Here is a 14,623-nt window from a genome sequence, read left to right as displayed (position 1 = left end):
AGGATCATTAAATGGAAAATATTCAAGTTCAATTGTATGGGAAATGTTGACTATCAACATTTTTATGCCACTCATAACAATAACAATAAGACATAAAACCAAACAAACTAATTGGAAAAAGTTAATGTTAGATTTTAAAAAATATATTGAGGAAACTGGGAGAGAGTTTAAGCTGTCTAAAGATAATTTCCGCTTTTCATAACTCGACACTCAGTATATCTTTGTGGCATTTTTATAGATCCCTGCGCACCTCTGGTTTACGAGGCGTTTAAAGTCCATCATAAAACCTCTTTTCCTGGCATTCTCCTTCCAAAAAATAAGGAGTGTGTATTTTTTATAAATGTGCCATATCCTGAAGCAACATAGATTATATATAATTTCGGATTTAATTTGTGCCCCATGGAGGGGTGTCACTGCGCTGCACTGTCACTCCAGAGTGGAAAATGGAAAATGGGAACGGGGAATGCAAGGCAATTCGTTTTTAATTGTTTTCCTTCGCCCCCGAAAGTGTGCTACATGGCAGCAGGGGAGTGGCAGCAGCAACAACAACAGCAACAAGAGCAACAACTGTCAAAATAAAAATGCTTGCTCATCCTGCAAAATTTGAAAAGAAAAATAAAATCTGCCAACAGGACACCCACTCCCCTCATATGCAGTACATGCAGGACATTTTTTGGTTTTTGTGCCTTTTTGCAGGGAAGACACTTGACACTCTTTTGTGTTTAGTCAGCCAGCCGACAGCCTGTACCCCTCCAACCAGGACACGCCCTTCCACCCACCCACCCACCTCACCTCACCTCCTCTATAACAATTTCTTTCAGTGCAGCTGCACTCTCGCCTTGTTATTAGCAGAATTTAGCAAGGAAAGGAAATTTAATTTTATTTTCATGTTTTTGTTGTGCCCCGACCCCTGGCCACCTCTTATTTGTACACAGAGAGAAACAAAGGGTGCAAGTTTATTTTTATAAGATTGGATTTATTTAAGGCTTTGTTTTGGTAGCTTAGTTTTCAATGGAAATCCTTGTAGATCCTTCCCTCTTCATTGTATTCTTTCTTTGAATTAAAAACCTTTTGCATAAAATATCACTTTTATCTTCCTGTGCAATGCCACCCCTCGGGCTGTATGTCCTTTTGGCTGTTCCAGTTGTTTTCTGCGGTGTCATTTAGTCCGCAGTAAGAGTTTTTAGCAAAAAAAAAAAAACACAGGAGCAACCAGGGGCAAGAAATATTCAATAATAGAGAACCATACCCCGAAAAACCAACCCCTCTAAGCGAACCCTTTTGTGTCATTCTGTTGGTGGTGCAGCATGGTGGTGGTGGCGGTGGTGCAGGGTGGTTCTAGACAACGCAACAACAGTTGCCACTAAACACAAATTTGACATTTGCAAATCGTTTTGCGTTAAGTGCTCTCCGGATTTCCGGTCGATCTCCGAGGATCTCCGAGGAATGCCACAGAATTCCATGCCCCCCGGGGGCTACAAAAAGAAAGGCTCAGGGTTAGAGGCAGATAATCACAATCAGCCGAGTCAGCTCTTGCAGGTCCACTTAATTAAAACTTAATTGTACAGTCGGAGCCAACTCACAGTGGATAAGCAGGTCCTAAAAAACATAGTTTTTTATAGAAAAAAAAATAGCATTTAATGATGGGCCACATGCACAAACAATTTGCGTTTTGCTGAAAACTTCCCACAAAGCAACAAAAGCAGCCAAACATCAAAGGATGCAGAGGGTGCTCCAAGACCCCAACTTGCCAACTTCATCCCCTTGAACAAAAATAATATCAAAAAAAATATGTTTCAAAAGTGTGACAGCAAAAAACAGTGAACCAGAGCCCAACGCCCACCTCCCACCGCCCACGTTTAAATGTCAATGATTTTAATGGGCGGACGCGCAAAAATCTTGAGCCAGTTTTGTGTTGATTACGTTGACAAAGGACACGAGAGCACGGGGGCTAGGTACGAGCCAGGCAAGCCAAAGCTCCTGGGGAACAGTCTCACAGGAGACCTAGCTCGTCAGCCACGCCCCCCTGCGCCTGCCTTAGCCGCCCCCTTTGTCGTCATTTTCGCATTTGAACCCGTTGCGTTTGTAAGGTCATGGAACTTGTCTGCATTGACTTTGAGGGGAGTGGTGAGTGGTTGCAACTCCAAGGGGAGGGATTCCCGCTTGGTTGCAAATAAAAACTTTTTCATTTGCCATCTCTTTCGGTAGGGATACATTTCTCTCTTTCCAGTACACTTTGAAAAAAATTGTATTTTATTTTAAGGCCTGTATTGAATTCCCTAATAGCCCCGCAGTTTCAGCCACTTTTCTATGCAATTTTCAGTTTTAAAAAATAGCTTCCAGCTTTTTCTTCCAGTGTAGATTGCCGTGTCGACAAACTGTTTTCATTTTGCGCCGCTACGCGCTTTTTGATGCCGCCGCCAACAAGGCAAACAGTTGCTCCTGCTTCTGGCTCCTGCTCCTGCTCCTGCTCCTGGTCCCTTACCTGCTCCTCCTCTTTTTCCCTCTCGCTTTTTCCGCTTTTCACGGCGAGTTTTTCAATTGATTTTCGCGGTTTGCTTTTGCCAAGGCCACAGGATGCAGCAGCCAGCCCGATGGGTGGTTGGGAGAGCAGTTGCACCTGTGGGCCCTTCGAGTTTGTTGCTGCTGCTTCAACGCTTCTTTGTGTGCTGCGCACCTGCGAGGGGAAAAATGGGGATTTCCCCAAAAAAAACAAAAAACAAAAATAGAAGGAAATGGGGGAAAAAGGGATTGGTTCCATAGAAAGTTAAGTGCTTTGTGGTTGGCAAGTTTTTCTTTTTGGTTCCGCTTCTTAGTTTTTTTTTGCACGCGAGCGTTTTGCAAGACTCCTCTTTTTGGAGCTATTTTTTATTTATTTTTTTTGTTGTACCTTTGATTGATTGATTGGCCGCCATCAGGGCGATAAGTTATCGATTAGCAATCTCTTTAGCTTCAAAGGCAGAACGATGCTGGTGGGTCATTGTTTGGTTAATGGCTCATCATCATTATCTTGAGGGGAAAGCCGGACTCACTTCCTCTTTCTGGCTTTTGTGTCTCGCCATGGCCTGTACTTGTTAACGGAATTGGCAATTAAAAAGTTTATAATTCAATAAAAAGGAAACAGAGTTTGAGCTTCAGAGACTTGAATCTGATCCCATTATTTGCATTTTTTTTTAGCATTCCTGAGCGTCTTGATTTGTTTTTCTCACCTTCTCGGAAACCCACACCTTGTGCGGTTTGTTTGCCGATGATGGGTGCCGACTGTACTTCCAGTAGCCGGCAACACTTGCTACTTATTTGCTCGTTGGTGTCTCTGTCTCGGCAGTCTCTGCCTTTTCTTGTTTGTTTAATTAAAACACTCGACTTGTAGTTGTCGCCGTTGCTGCTGGCAGGTTGCTGATGTTGCTGATGTTGCTGCTGCTTGTTGGTGTCTCATGTCTTATGTCTCATGTGTGGCAGCTACCAACTTTGGTCACAGCTTCCGCCCCAACGACCTCTTTAGTGCATTGAAGCGCAGCCATTCACCGATCGTTCGGATCTCTCTTGTCTCTCGTCTGATTTCTCAGTTTCTCTGCATTCTCAAGTCTTTGGCAAACATGGCCAAGAAAGCCATGACCAGCCATGATCTTCAGGACAAGTCTTTGAGGGGGAGATGGGATGTTGGAGAGCTTAGACAAACATCGTTGAGACTGACTGGCTGGCAGCGTGATTTTGTATAAATTCTAGCATCGGGCCATGGATGATTGGCAAAAATGCATGCGTTTCCAGGGCGAGTAATAATTTGTTACTCGTAACAAGCTTGTAGCGTCTGAGCTCCACGCTTGTTAACAATTAAATAAACAATATGAGTCTGCACTAAAAGCGAGTCAGGGAAACAACAAATCATTAAACAAACACAGTCCCCAGTCGTCGATCGTCGAAATACAAACATTTAGCTTCCACTCGTAGAAACCGTGGAAATAATGGACAAGAGTTTGAGAGTCTGGGATTCGGGGATTCGGGGAGAAGCGATCCATTCGTCACCGCCACTTGAGACATTTTTCTATATTAAAAACAATATTTATGCATTCTGGGTTTTTTGTGGCAAGAAGCACGTTTGCTATTATTTCCAGGCCATTTCCCATGAACACGCATCTCCTCTACCTATACTAGACCGGCAATCAGAACAGGGCCCGACCTAAAAAGTGCCCAAGATTCCACTTGAGGCTTTAATAACCAGAGCAAGTAGTTGACCACTCTGCCATGGCCAAGTGTGGTAGCCACGTTGCGAACGAGGCTTTTTCCAAATAGAAAAAAAAACAAAACACGAGTACACATTTTCCTTTTCTCGCCCGCCGGACTACCATTTTGGTCACGTTTCTTGCATTTCAATATGATTTTCCTGCGTCGGTGGACAAACCAATTAGACTCTTCCCTTCCGTACCGTCCACTGCCACGAGTAGTATTTGTCGCATTGCTTTTGGCTTTCGGCTAATTTTCACTCTCGAATGGAAAACGGAGACAAAATGTTAATTTGTTGGGTTGGGAAATCGAGGAACTTGAACGGAATTTCCTGTCTTTCTTTTAAGGGGAAAAGCTTTAAGAAAGAAACTCAAACTCTGTACAAACTTGTATTAAAAGTCTAAACATAATCCGATGGCACTTAACCTTGATTTCTAGCAAGATAGAGGCTCATATTCATAGCCAGCTGGCTGTCATTCGAGTAGGTTTCGAGAACGTTGCGTAATCATTATAGACCGCAACCGATAGATTCCTCAACCTTATATACATAGTCGGAACAAGAGTCTATATAGATGCTTTTTGCTCTGAAATCGATAGCCAGCTCACGCCTGGCATTGTTTCTCACGATCCGATTGCCTGGTACTGCTGCTGCCATCCGATTGCTGCCCACATTTCGATATTGGATTTCAGCTCAACGTTTATTTTTGGCGCTACCCTCGAGTTGTAATCACAACACTTGGGCTTTTCGGGCTCTGTTCGGCCCCACCCACAATTCCTGTCCTAGAAACATTTTCCGTGGCGTATTTACTTAATTATTTTAAAGTGCTCGGCAAACATTTTAACACGAAAAATGTTTCAGAGAGCCAGAGAACTCCGTCCGGACCAGCAACTTATTTTCGGGGTTGTATCTGAAAATGGAATGGAGCATGGGATGGAGGTTGTGATGGAGGAGGTAGGAGGATTGTGATGGACGACAACTAACGCACACAAATGTTATTAATTAAAATGTCATTCATTCAGAGAAACAATGAAACGAAAGGACTTTTCTGAGCTGAACAAAAGAGGAGGGTCACTGGAAGTGTAAACTATTTTGTATTTGCAGCTGTTGTTGACAGTTTCACCAAAATAGTAGGAGCTCTTGTGACCAACTGAAGCTTTAAAGCTGTTACTTTTCTTTCTTGGGGACTTCTAGTGGACCACACGCAGCTGGGTATCCCGAAAACTGAAAACTAAAAACTTGAAACTCGAAACATGAAGCTGGCCACAAAGCCGCAAATATGTATGTCACTTGACACTTGCTAAAAACTCGTGTATCTCGTAGATAAAATTCGTGACTTCGGGAGCACAGAAGCTAAAGAAGCTGGCGGAGCTAAATTGCCCTTCACTTTATTCCTACCAGCTGTCAATTTTTTGGGGCGGAGCAGCTGCCGGTTGGTTAACTTGACCACAAACCGCTGCCATCGATATCAGCAGCTGCCAAGTGGCTCCTGTGGCTCCACCAGAAAGATGAAGCTAAAGAAAAAAGGTGTCATCCATAAGATACTGGGTTATTAAGTGGGAGATGGGCAGGACACTTGATGGGTGGCTCTCAGCAACCACCATTTTGACTTTCGTTTCAAGTGAGCAATTGTCTTGAATTAATTCCTGCCCCATCACATCCAATCCATCAGCGATTCACACCCTTCATGGGCTAGAAAGCCAAAGCAAACACTTTCATCAAGCAAACACCTAAAGAAACAATAACTCAAAAGTAACTAAAGTAGAACCCACTTCATTCCATCCCAGTTGTTATTTTTCTCTCTGCATTAGAGCGATGCGTTTGGCCGCCAGCAGACGCCGTCAAATTTAATAAAAATCAGTGATTTTGATTGATGCGCCTCTTGGTCAGCAGTTCCACTTTCCAGTCGGGGAATCAGAATCAGCGTCCGAATCGGAATCATCATCATCATCAGCAGGGACAGCCCTGCAGCGACGACGTCAGCAAATATTGGCGGAAGGGTTGACACTCGACGGGCGGACGGGAAAAAACACCAAACCAGTACGAAACTGGGGGCTATCGGGGTGCGAAGTACTTGACATGTGACATGGACATGTCGTCCAAGTGTCGCTCCGTTCAATTGAAACAAATGAAGCGCGAAAGTATCGCCGGAGAGGAGAGACCAAATAGCCAGAAACAGGAAAGAGCAGTTGCGACTTGTCGCCGCCTCATCAGCGATCTAGATTCCATTCCTCATCCAATCGAGGTTTTTAAATCAGTTGATTTTTGGAACTCGGACAGTCGAAAGCTAAAAATAGGAAAGGTTCCTTGATGGGCTTGTAAATAAAAAGTAGGAATACTGATTGATATTATTGATTATCATGGAATTCGTAGAAACATATTAAGTTCTGATAGCTGCTAAAACAGAGACTAAAGGCCATAAAATATTTTTAGTGGGTCTTATCTTAAGAATATATAACCAAGACCCTTTTAAACCCAAAACTAACTCTGTTATCCTTTTCTTTCTACTTCCAGCTAGGCCATGCCGTTTATCGAGCGTTGACAATTTGACGCTGAGCTGTGTCTGGAAGAACACACTTCTCCGGCTCTCGAGGCGCCTCCACGTGGAGTGGCAAGGTGCAACTGCAGAGAAGGAGGGAGAAGGAAGGCCATCTGCCCAAGCAGGCCCCCAAGTGGGCACTAATTTAGCCAAGCAGCGAATTGCAGCAAAATCCCCACAAACGCACAAAATGAGACACAATCGTCTGAAGGATCTGGGACTGGCGTTCCAGTTCATCCTCATCCTGGCATCCTGCCGAGCCGATGGGCCGCAGCACAGTTCGGACCATGGCATGGGCATGGGAATGGGGGGGCATGGATTGGATGCGAGTCCAGCGCCAGGATACGGAGTACCAGCCATTCCCAAGGATCCGACATCCCGATGCGAGGAGATCACCATACCGATGTGCCGCGGCATCGGCTACAACATGACATCCTTTCCGAATGAAATGAACCACGAGACGCAGGACGAGGCTGGCCTGGAGGTGCACCAGTTCTGGCCCCTGGTGGAGATCAAGTGCTCCCCGGATCTCAAGTTCTTCCTGTGCAGCATGTACACTCCCATTTGCCTGGAGGAGTACCACAAGCCCCTGCCCGTCTGCCGGAGTGTCTGCGAACGAGCCCGTTCCGGATGCGCGCCCATCATGCAGCAGTACAGCTTCGAGTGGCCGGAGAGGATGGCCTGCGAGCACCTGCCCATCCACGGTGATCCGGACAACCTTTGCATGGAACAGCCGTCCTACACGGAGGCGGGAAGTGGCAGCGGCTCGGGCGGATCGGGTGGAAGTGGCAGTGGTGGCAGCGGAAGCTCCAAGGGCAAGGGCAAGCAGGGCGGTAGCTCTGGAGGCTCCGGATCCGGCGGATCGGGCTCTGGAACGAGCAACAAGTGCCGCGGACGCAATTCAAAAAACTGCCAAAATCCCCAAGGAGAAAAGGCAAGCGGAAAAGAGTGCAGTTGCTCGTGCCGCTCCCCACTCATCTTCCTGGGGAAGGAGCAGCTCATGCAGCAGCAGTCGCAGTCCCCAATGATGCATCATCCCCACCACTGGTACATGAACCTCACTGTCCAAAGGATCGCCGGCGTTCCAAACTGCGGCATACCGTGCAAGGGACCGTTCTTCAGCAACGACGAAAAGGACTTCGCCGGCCTCTGGATAGCTCTGTGGTCGGGTCTATGCTTCTGCAGCACCCTCATGACCCTAACCACATTCATCATCGACACCGAAAGGTTTAAGTACCCGGAACGGCCCATTGTCTTCCTCTCGGCCTGCTACTTCATGGTGGCAGTGGGTTATCTCTCGAGGAACTTCCTGCAGAACGAGGAGATTGCCTGCGATGGCCTACTGCTCAGGGAGAGCTCCACCGGGCCGCACTCGTGTACTCTGGTCTTCCTGCTGACCTACTTCTTCGGCATGGCCTCCTCCATCTGGTGGGTGATCCTGAGCTTCACCTGGTTCCTGGCCGCCGGCCTGAAGTGGGGCAACGAGGCCATTACCAAGCACTCCCAGTACTTCCACTTGGCTGCCTGGCTCATTCCCACTGTCCAGTCGGTGGCTGTGCTCCTCTTATCCGCCGTTGATGGAGATCCCATTCTGGGCATCTGCTACGTGGGCAACCTCAACCCGGACCACCTGAAGACCTTCGTGCTGGCACCGCTCTTTGTTTACCTCGTAATTGGCACCACCTTCCTGATGGCCGGCTTCGTGTCCCTGTTCAGGATACGCTCGGTGATCAAGCAGCAGGGCGGCGTGGGAGCCGGCGTCAAGGCGGACAAACTGGAGAAGCTAATGATCCGCATTGGAATCTTCTCGGTGCTCTACACGGTCCCAGCCACCATCGTGATCGGTTGCTATCTGTACGAGGCTGCCTACTTCGAGGACTGGATCAAGGCCCTGGCCTGTCCATGTGCCCAGGTGAAAGGACCCGGCAAGAAGCCCCTCTACTCCGTGCTGATGCTCAAATACTTCATGGCTCTGGCGGTGGGCATCACCTCCGGCGTGTGGATCTGGTCGGGTAAGACCCTGGAGAGCTGGCGGCGCTTCTGGAGGAGACTTTTCGGGGCGCCCGATCGCACCGGTGCCAATCAGGCGTTGATTAAGCAACGTCCACCCATCCCGCATCCATATGCCGGCTCTGGAATGGGAATGCCGGTTGGATCGGCGGCAGGATCTCTATTAGCCACTCCCTATACCCAGGCGGGTGGTGCCTCGGTGGCCTCCACCAGCCACCACCACCTGCACCACCATGTTCTCAAGCAGCCAGCGGCCAGCCATGTATGACATGGAGAGTCGGGGGGAGCATCCACCATGGGCGGCGGCGGCGGGGGCGGCGGCAGTACCATCGGCGGCGGCACCCTGGGCGGTGGCAGCATTTTAGGCGGCCACGCCGGCACAGCGATGAGCGGCAGCACGGTCGGCATGGGCGCTCCTCCCGGCACCCTGATGCACGGAGCCAACGGCGGAAATCCCGGTGGCAATGTCTACGGCAATGGCAATGGCGGTGTGGGTGTAGGTGGCGGCGGTGGTCAGAACACCGCCCCAGGTTCGGTTATCGATCAGCGAGCTGTCTCCGTAGTGGTTACCCTACCGGGCGGACCGGGTGCCCAGCATCCGGGGCAGGCGCTGAGCGACTACGGTCCCATATAGTTAATGGTACGCCCGGACACCGCGCACTGGGTCTCGACGAGCAGCTTCAGTCAGCTGTAGCCGCTCTCCTTCCTCGCCAAAGAAGAATCAGACGAAGAATCGCTAGAATCCCACGCCCGGCCTCTGCACTCTCACTCGCACTCTTAGGCTCTCACTCGCACACCTATTTGTACACCCACTCTATCTCTAGCAAAGGTTTGAAGCCATGCCATATTAATTCATGTAGCCGTAGTTTTTTCATTGAGTGGAAAAAGGTCCTGTTTCTGTTTGCCTACATTTAAATTTTCAAGAAATAATTCTCAAGATTTTAAACATTAGACTCTTCTGAAGAATTCTATATAATAGTGTGAGTAAAAACAGGACCTGAACAGCATTAGAGATTGTGGTAAAGAACCATTCTGCATACAAGATTCTAGTCGAAAAACAAACCTTTGCCTTCAAAAAGCAGATGAGCCAACGAGCATAAGGTCGTGGCCAAAAATGGGTTTAAATTCCAAGTCCCAGATATAGATACGCGATCGAATCCAGTTGAAGTGCGTTTGTTCCACCCGCCATTAACTGCTTTACTATCTACTTATATTTATAAAGCACATATTTTTTTTTGTTGTTACTACTTTATCCTTCCACAAATACTTTCCTCCACGAAATAGACTGAGAAATGCAAAAACCAATTAAGTAGCCGCCACGTAAACCACTCAAAAAACAAAAAAAATACGAAAAAATCAAAGTATAGAGCGGAATCTGCCCACACTGCCAAGTCAGAGCCACGAGCCATATTTCGAAATTACAACTAACTTTTAATCAAACTAACTACACTATTAACCTTAACCTAAACGTAAACATTAAATATTACAAAATAAACAAAAAGAAAAATCAAATAAACACTTCGAATGCCCGTAGAAAGTTAGTTGCGATTTTAGGGTTATCGCATTATCAAAGAACAGGCGGTCAGTGTTGCCAGATACCATTTGTAAATTATTTAATCTATCCTAAGGCATTATCAAAACACTAATTTTTGTAAATATTTTCAAAACGCGCCTAGTTTGTAAACGACGACTTTATTTGTTCAGAGATGAGATGAAGAACCCTGGAAACTAAAATAGAAATTTAAATATAGTAACTTGCATTTCAGAATCAAAGGCAACTCTGCATTTAAGCTCAAAAATTGAATTTAATTTTTTTATATAAATAAATCCCAAAATCGAGAAACACTACCAAAATTTCCTGCCCTTTTCCCCCATAAAGTTAAAATGAAGAAATGAAAATTGCCAACTTTAGCAGCCGAAGCAGGGCATTTTTTTGCATTTATAAAAGAAGCAAAAAGAAAAATTGTATAAAGCTAAAACACTTATATAAGAGTATTAAATTAAATGTAATCTTAGTTTTAAACAAACGCAAAAACCAGAAAAAAAACAAACAAACAAAAACGGAAAACGAAAGCAAAACAAAATATCTATCAAGCATTAAAAACTATTGTATTTAAATTTAATATTTATATTACATGGTAAAAGCAACAATTTAACTGTTAGCATTTCAAACCATTTCACATACGAAACAAAACGAAAAAAAGGATGAACTTTATATTATAAATTATATGATATAGCAACAACTATGTGTGTAATGTTTTTAGCAACTATAACTATTTCTATAAACAAAACGAAAAATATGCGAATGCTGTAATAAAAACAATATACAAAATATTTTCATTTTTATTTTATTTCTTATGGTTTTTTCTTACTTTCTTTTTGCATGACAAGTAAGTACTATTTTTTCTTTAGCAGACTTTATTTTTTATTTCCTGCGATTTATTATTTATTTTTAGCATTTACGTGAAAATCCCTCGAACACTTATACGTATCATTAACACGAAGCTCTCCAAGTTAAGCAAACAATGCAGAAAATAAAACCAAAAAACGAGTAAACAATTATTAGCAAATTTCTCTACACGACGTACAATGTTTAATAAATATATATTATAAATATTGAACGCAACAAAAATAAAAGAAAATGAAAATCCAATACAATACAACCATTTACGCGTACTATTTGATGTTGTTAATAAGCTTAAAAAAATATTGCTAGCTAGTAGCGTTTAGTTTAGTTCTCCACGGAAAATGGCAATGCACTTTTCCAACCTTAGTTCGTGGCGTAAATAGCAAACGCTTTTATCTATATATTTAATAAAATATTAAAGGCTAACGAGTGTAACGAATATACGTAAATGAGAAACCAAATGAAAATGGCAAAATGTAAAAATAATTATTAAACAAAAAAAAAAGGAAAAAGCACTTCAGTTTAAGCGACTCGAAAACATTTTCCGTTGATTTTTTGTGATTGAAAATTTATTTACTAAATTGATGAACAGAAATTGATTGCAATTTGCGAATGTATACGATTTTTTAATTTTAAAAGAAAGAGAATGGAAAATATTTCATAACGGAGTGGAATTTTAGATCGATAGGAAGGATGGATTGATGGATAGAACGATTTACGGTGATTGATGGATTAGTTGAAGTTACACGGAAACCAGAAACTTGACGTCAAGTGTAGTTGTGAATTGTATTTTGTGAAATGTAATTTAATAATAAATAAAATAAATGAAAACCGAAAGCAAATTATATATACAATGCATATTTATGTGGATCAGAGAGGCGCAGATGAACTGGCAAGAGAATACTTTAATAAAAATTCATGCAGACATTATTTTATTTACAAACGAAATGCATTTTAAAGATATAAAATCCAAATCAAAACAAAAAATCGAAACAAAACAGTGTTGTTGATTGTGAAACGATTTTTAAGCTCACACAAGCCCGAGTCAAGAATAAAATTCGTTACCAAGAACAGCAGAATATACGAAAACAAAAAACAGCAGCAACAACAATAATATTAAATACATTTGTAATTGAAAAAGAAAAACAATTTAAAATAAAATTTAACAACATAAAACGTCCACTTTATTTTTATGGGAATGGGAATGGCCGCTGCCATCGGTTGATTGCCTAAATGGTCAATCAACGCCTGGTCAACGCCTGGGTGCTGGACTGGCCACCCGCGGTGAAAGGAATGCTTCCCTTTAAAATGGAACCATTAAAATACTTTTTCCGATTTCATCCAGAGCAACACTTTGACTTATTTTCAGTTTTTTGAAGTTCTTGTTACCGTTGTGTTAACATTGTATAGCTTTACAGAGCTCTGTTAAGCAAACTCTTATACACCATGAAGTGTCATCTCTAGAAAATATGGTTGAAGAACAATACATAGACGGGTTCAAAACCTTGAAACTTTATTTTACAATTAAGCTTTGGCCAAAAACATCTTGCCATGGTCATCACTTAGCCAAAATCAGGGTTTTGGTCAGATTAAAGACTGAAGGATTGGCAGACAAACCACAGAAAACAAACAACGATGTTCAACTTTTCAGTTTCTGAAATGAAAAATGTGCATAACTTGGCTAATACTAATACCAGATCCTGGAATTTTATAGCTTCCCGAGCTTAGAACTTCCAGCAGAATCATTTTCAATCAAAACCTGGCAACCATAATTTTGAACCCATTTTGGAAAATTTTTAAAGGGGTAACATCATGATTTTGTCCAAAAATGGGGTCAAATTTTATGTGCTTGTTTTTTTCTATCTTTTGATGAAGATTAAAGGGGAATAGTTTTATTATTCATAAATGGTATTTCGTTTTTCGATCGGATGTAAATTAGTTAAGACATTCAAAAAAATGTGTATCAAAAGCTTCGATTTTGGCCAAATAAAAAATTTCGCAAACGATGTTCCAACTTTTTCAGTTTCTGAAATGAAAAGAGTGCATAAATGTAGAGAATATTCTACATTCCCGATCTCAGAACTTCCAGCAGAATCATTTTCCATCAAAACCTGGCAACCATAATTTTGAACCCATTTTCGAAAATTTTCAAAGGGGTAACATCATGATTTTGTCCAAAAATGGAGTCAAATTTTATGTGGTTGATTTTTTGATGCAGATCAAAGCGGAGTTTTATTATTCGTTAATGGTGTTCCGTTTTTCGATCGGATGTGAATTAGTTAATATATTCCAAAAAATTTGTATCAAAAGCTAGGTTTTGGCCAAACAAAAAATTTCGCAAACGATGTTCCACATTTTTTAGTTTCTGAAATGTAAAATGTGCATAAGTCGGCTAATACTTGTCAGATCCTGGAATATTCTACATTCCCGATCTCAGAACTTTGAGCAGAATCATTTTCCGTCAAAACCTGGCAACCCCTTTTTGAAAATTTTTAAAGGGGTACATCATGATTTGGGCCAAAAATCGAGTTTGGGCCGAATAATAAAACATTACAAGCTGTGGCTTATAATTAAGATGCTGAGATTTTTTTTAGTGTGGAAAGCTTTTCAACAAAGTTTGTATGCATATCCTTTAGCATACTTCTACACCAAACAAAGCTTTTAGAGCTTCGATAAATGGTTTAAAACGTTAGAATTTGAAAGAAAAAATTGATTAAAGGGATAATGTATTTTGTGAATATTCGCATTTTCAAAATGTTAGGTTAAATATTAAACTGTTATGTGTTTACTGTTTAATGTTACAAATACAGATATGATTTAAAAATTTCTTCAACGATTTTATGTTGAATATAAATTCAAGGATTTTCTTCAATTAATAAAAAGCAACAGCATAAGTCATCGTTTCGTAACAAAATAATATTGCAGGCTTAGTTGCCAAAAAAGGTGGCGAAATTGCAATTCATCATAACTTGGAAAACGAAAAAACTTGCAAAATATGAGCTAAATGCAATTATTGCAATTATTTTTCAATTATAGACTTCCATTGTTGTCGGACACTCGACGAGGGCCAAGCCTTTCATGTCCTTGCCGAAGTATTAAGAACACGAAATTTCGCCTGCCCTGCCAGACGAACATAATGGTGTGGTTGTGTGTTTATGCGAATTATAGTTATATCTACTTACAAAACTTATTTTTAGTGCCAGCTGAGCGGAGTGCAGCCAAATAGCTCTGATGACCTTACATGCATAAATATTTCAGCCGACTTTAGCTTTCCTTGTTGCCATTTTCAAGAGCAAGGCAAGGTCCTTGCTGCTGCTGCTGCCACTGCTGTGGCAAAACTATTCGCAGTCTGTAGAAGGACAACAGTTGTGTGCCACAATCCCCCCACTAAGCTCGCTGCCCCTCATGCCAACTGGTCAACAGGTTGCAAATAAGCGCATTTGAAACT

The 14,623-nt window shown here is 42.7% G+C and overlaps 2 protein-coding genes across 2 annotated transcripts in view; both read left to right on the top strand.

Annotated features, from left to right (window-relative positions):
• The window catches only part of LOC6493644 (frizzled-2), an 89,470-nt gene extending 78,368 nt beyond the window's left edge, over nt 1–11,102 (top strand). The window contains exon 7 of the mRNA XM_044715139.1: nt 6,734–11,102. Within this exon, the coding sequence (XP_044571074.1) occupies nt 6,949–9,036 (2,088 nt within the window). The 5' untranslated portion in view covers nt 6,734–6,948 and the 3' untranslated portion in view covers nt 9,037–11,102. The remainder of the gene's footprint in view (nt 1–6,733) is intronic.
• Nucleotides 9,064–11,102, top strand: LOC116655913 (glycine-rich protein 23). Its single transcript, XM_032454883.2, has one exon. The coding sequence runs from the start codon at nt 9,064–9,066 to the stop codon at nt 9,400–9,402; it is 339 nt and encodes a 112-aa protein (XP_032310774.1). The 3' UTR covers nt 9,403–11,102.
• Nucleotides 11,103–14,623: the final 3,521 nt, after the last annotated feature.

Source organism: Drosophila ananassae, chromosome 2R (genome assembly GCF_017639315.1).
Source record: "Drosophila ananassae strain 14024-0371.13 chromosome 2R, ASM1763931v2, whole genome shotgun sequence".
In the NCBI taxonomy this organism is placed as follows: Eukaryota; Metazoa; Arthropoda; class Insecta; order Diptera; family Drosophilidae; genus Drosophila; species Drosophila ananassae.
This window is presented reverse-complemented; position numbering and strand designations above follow the sequence as displayed.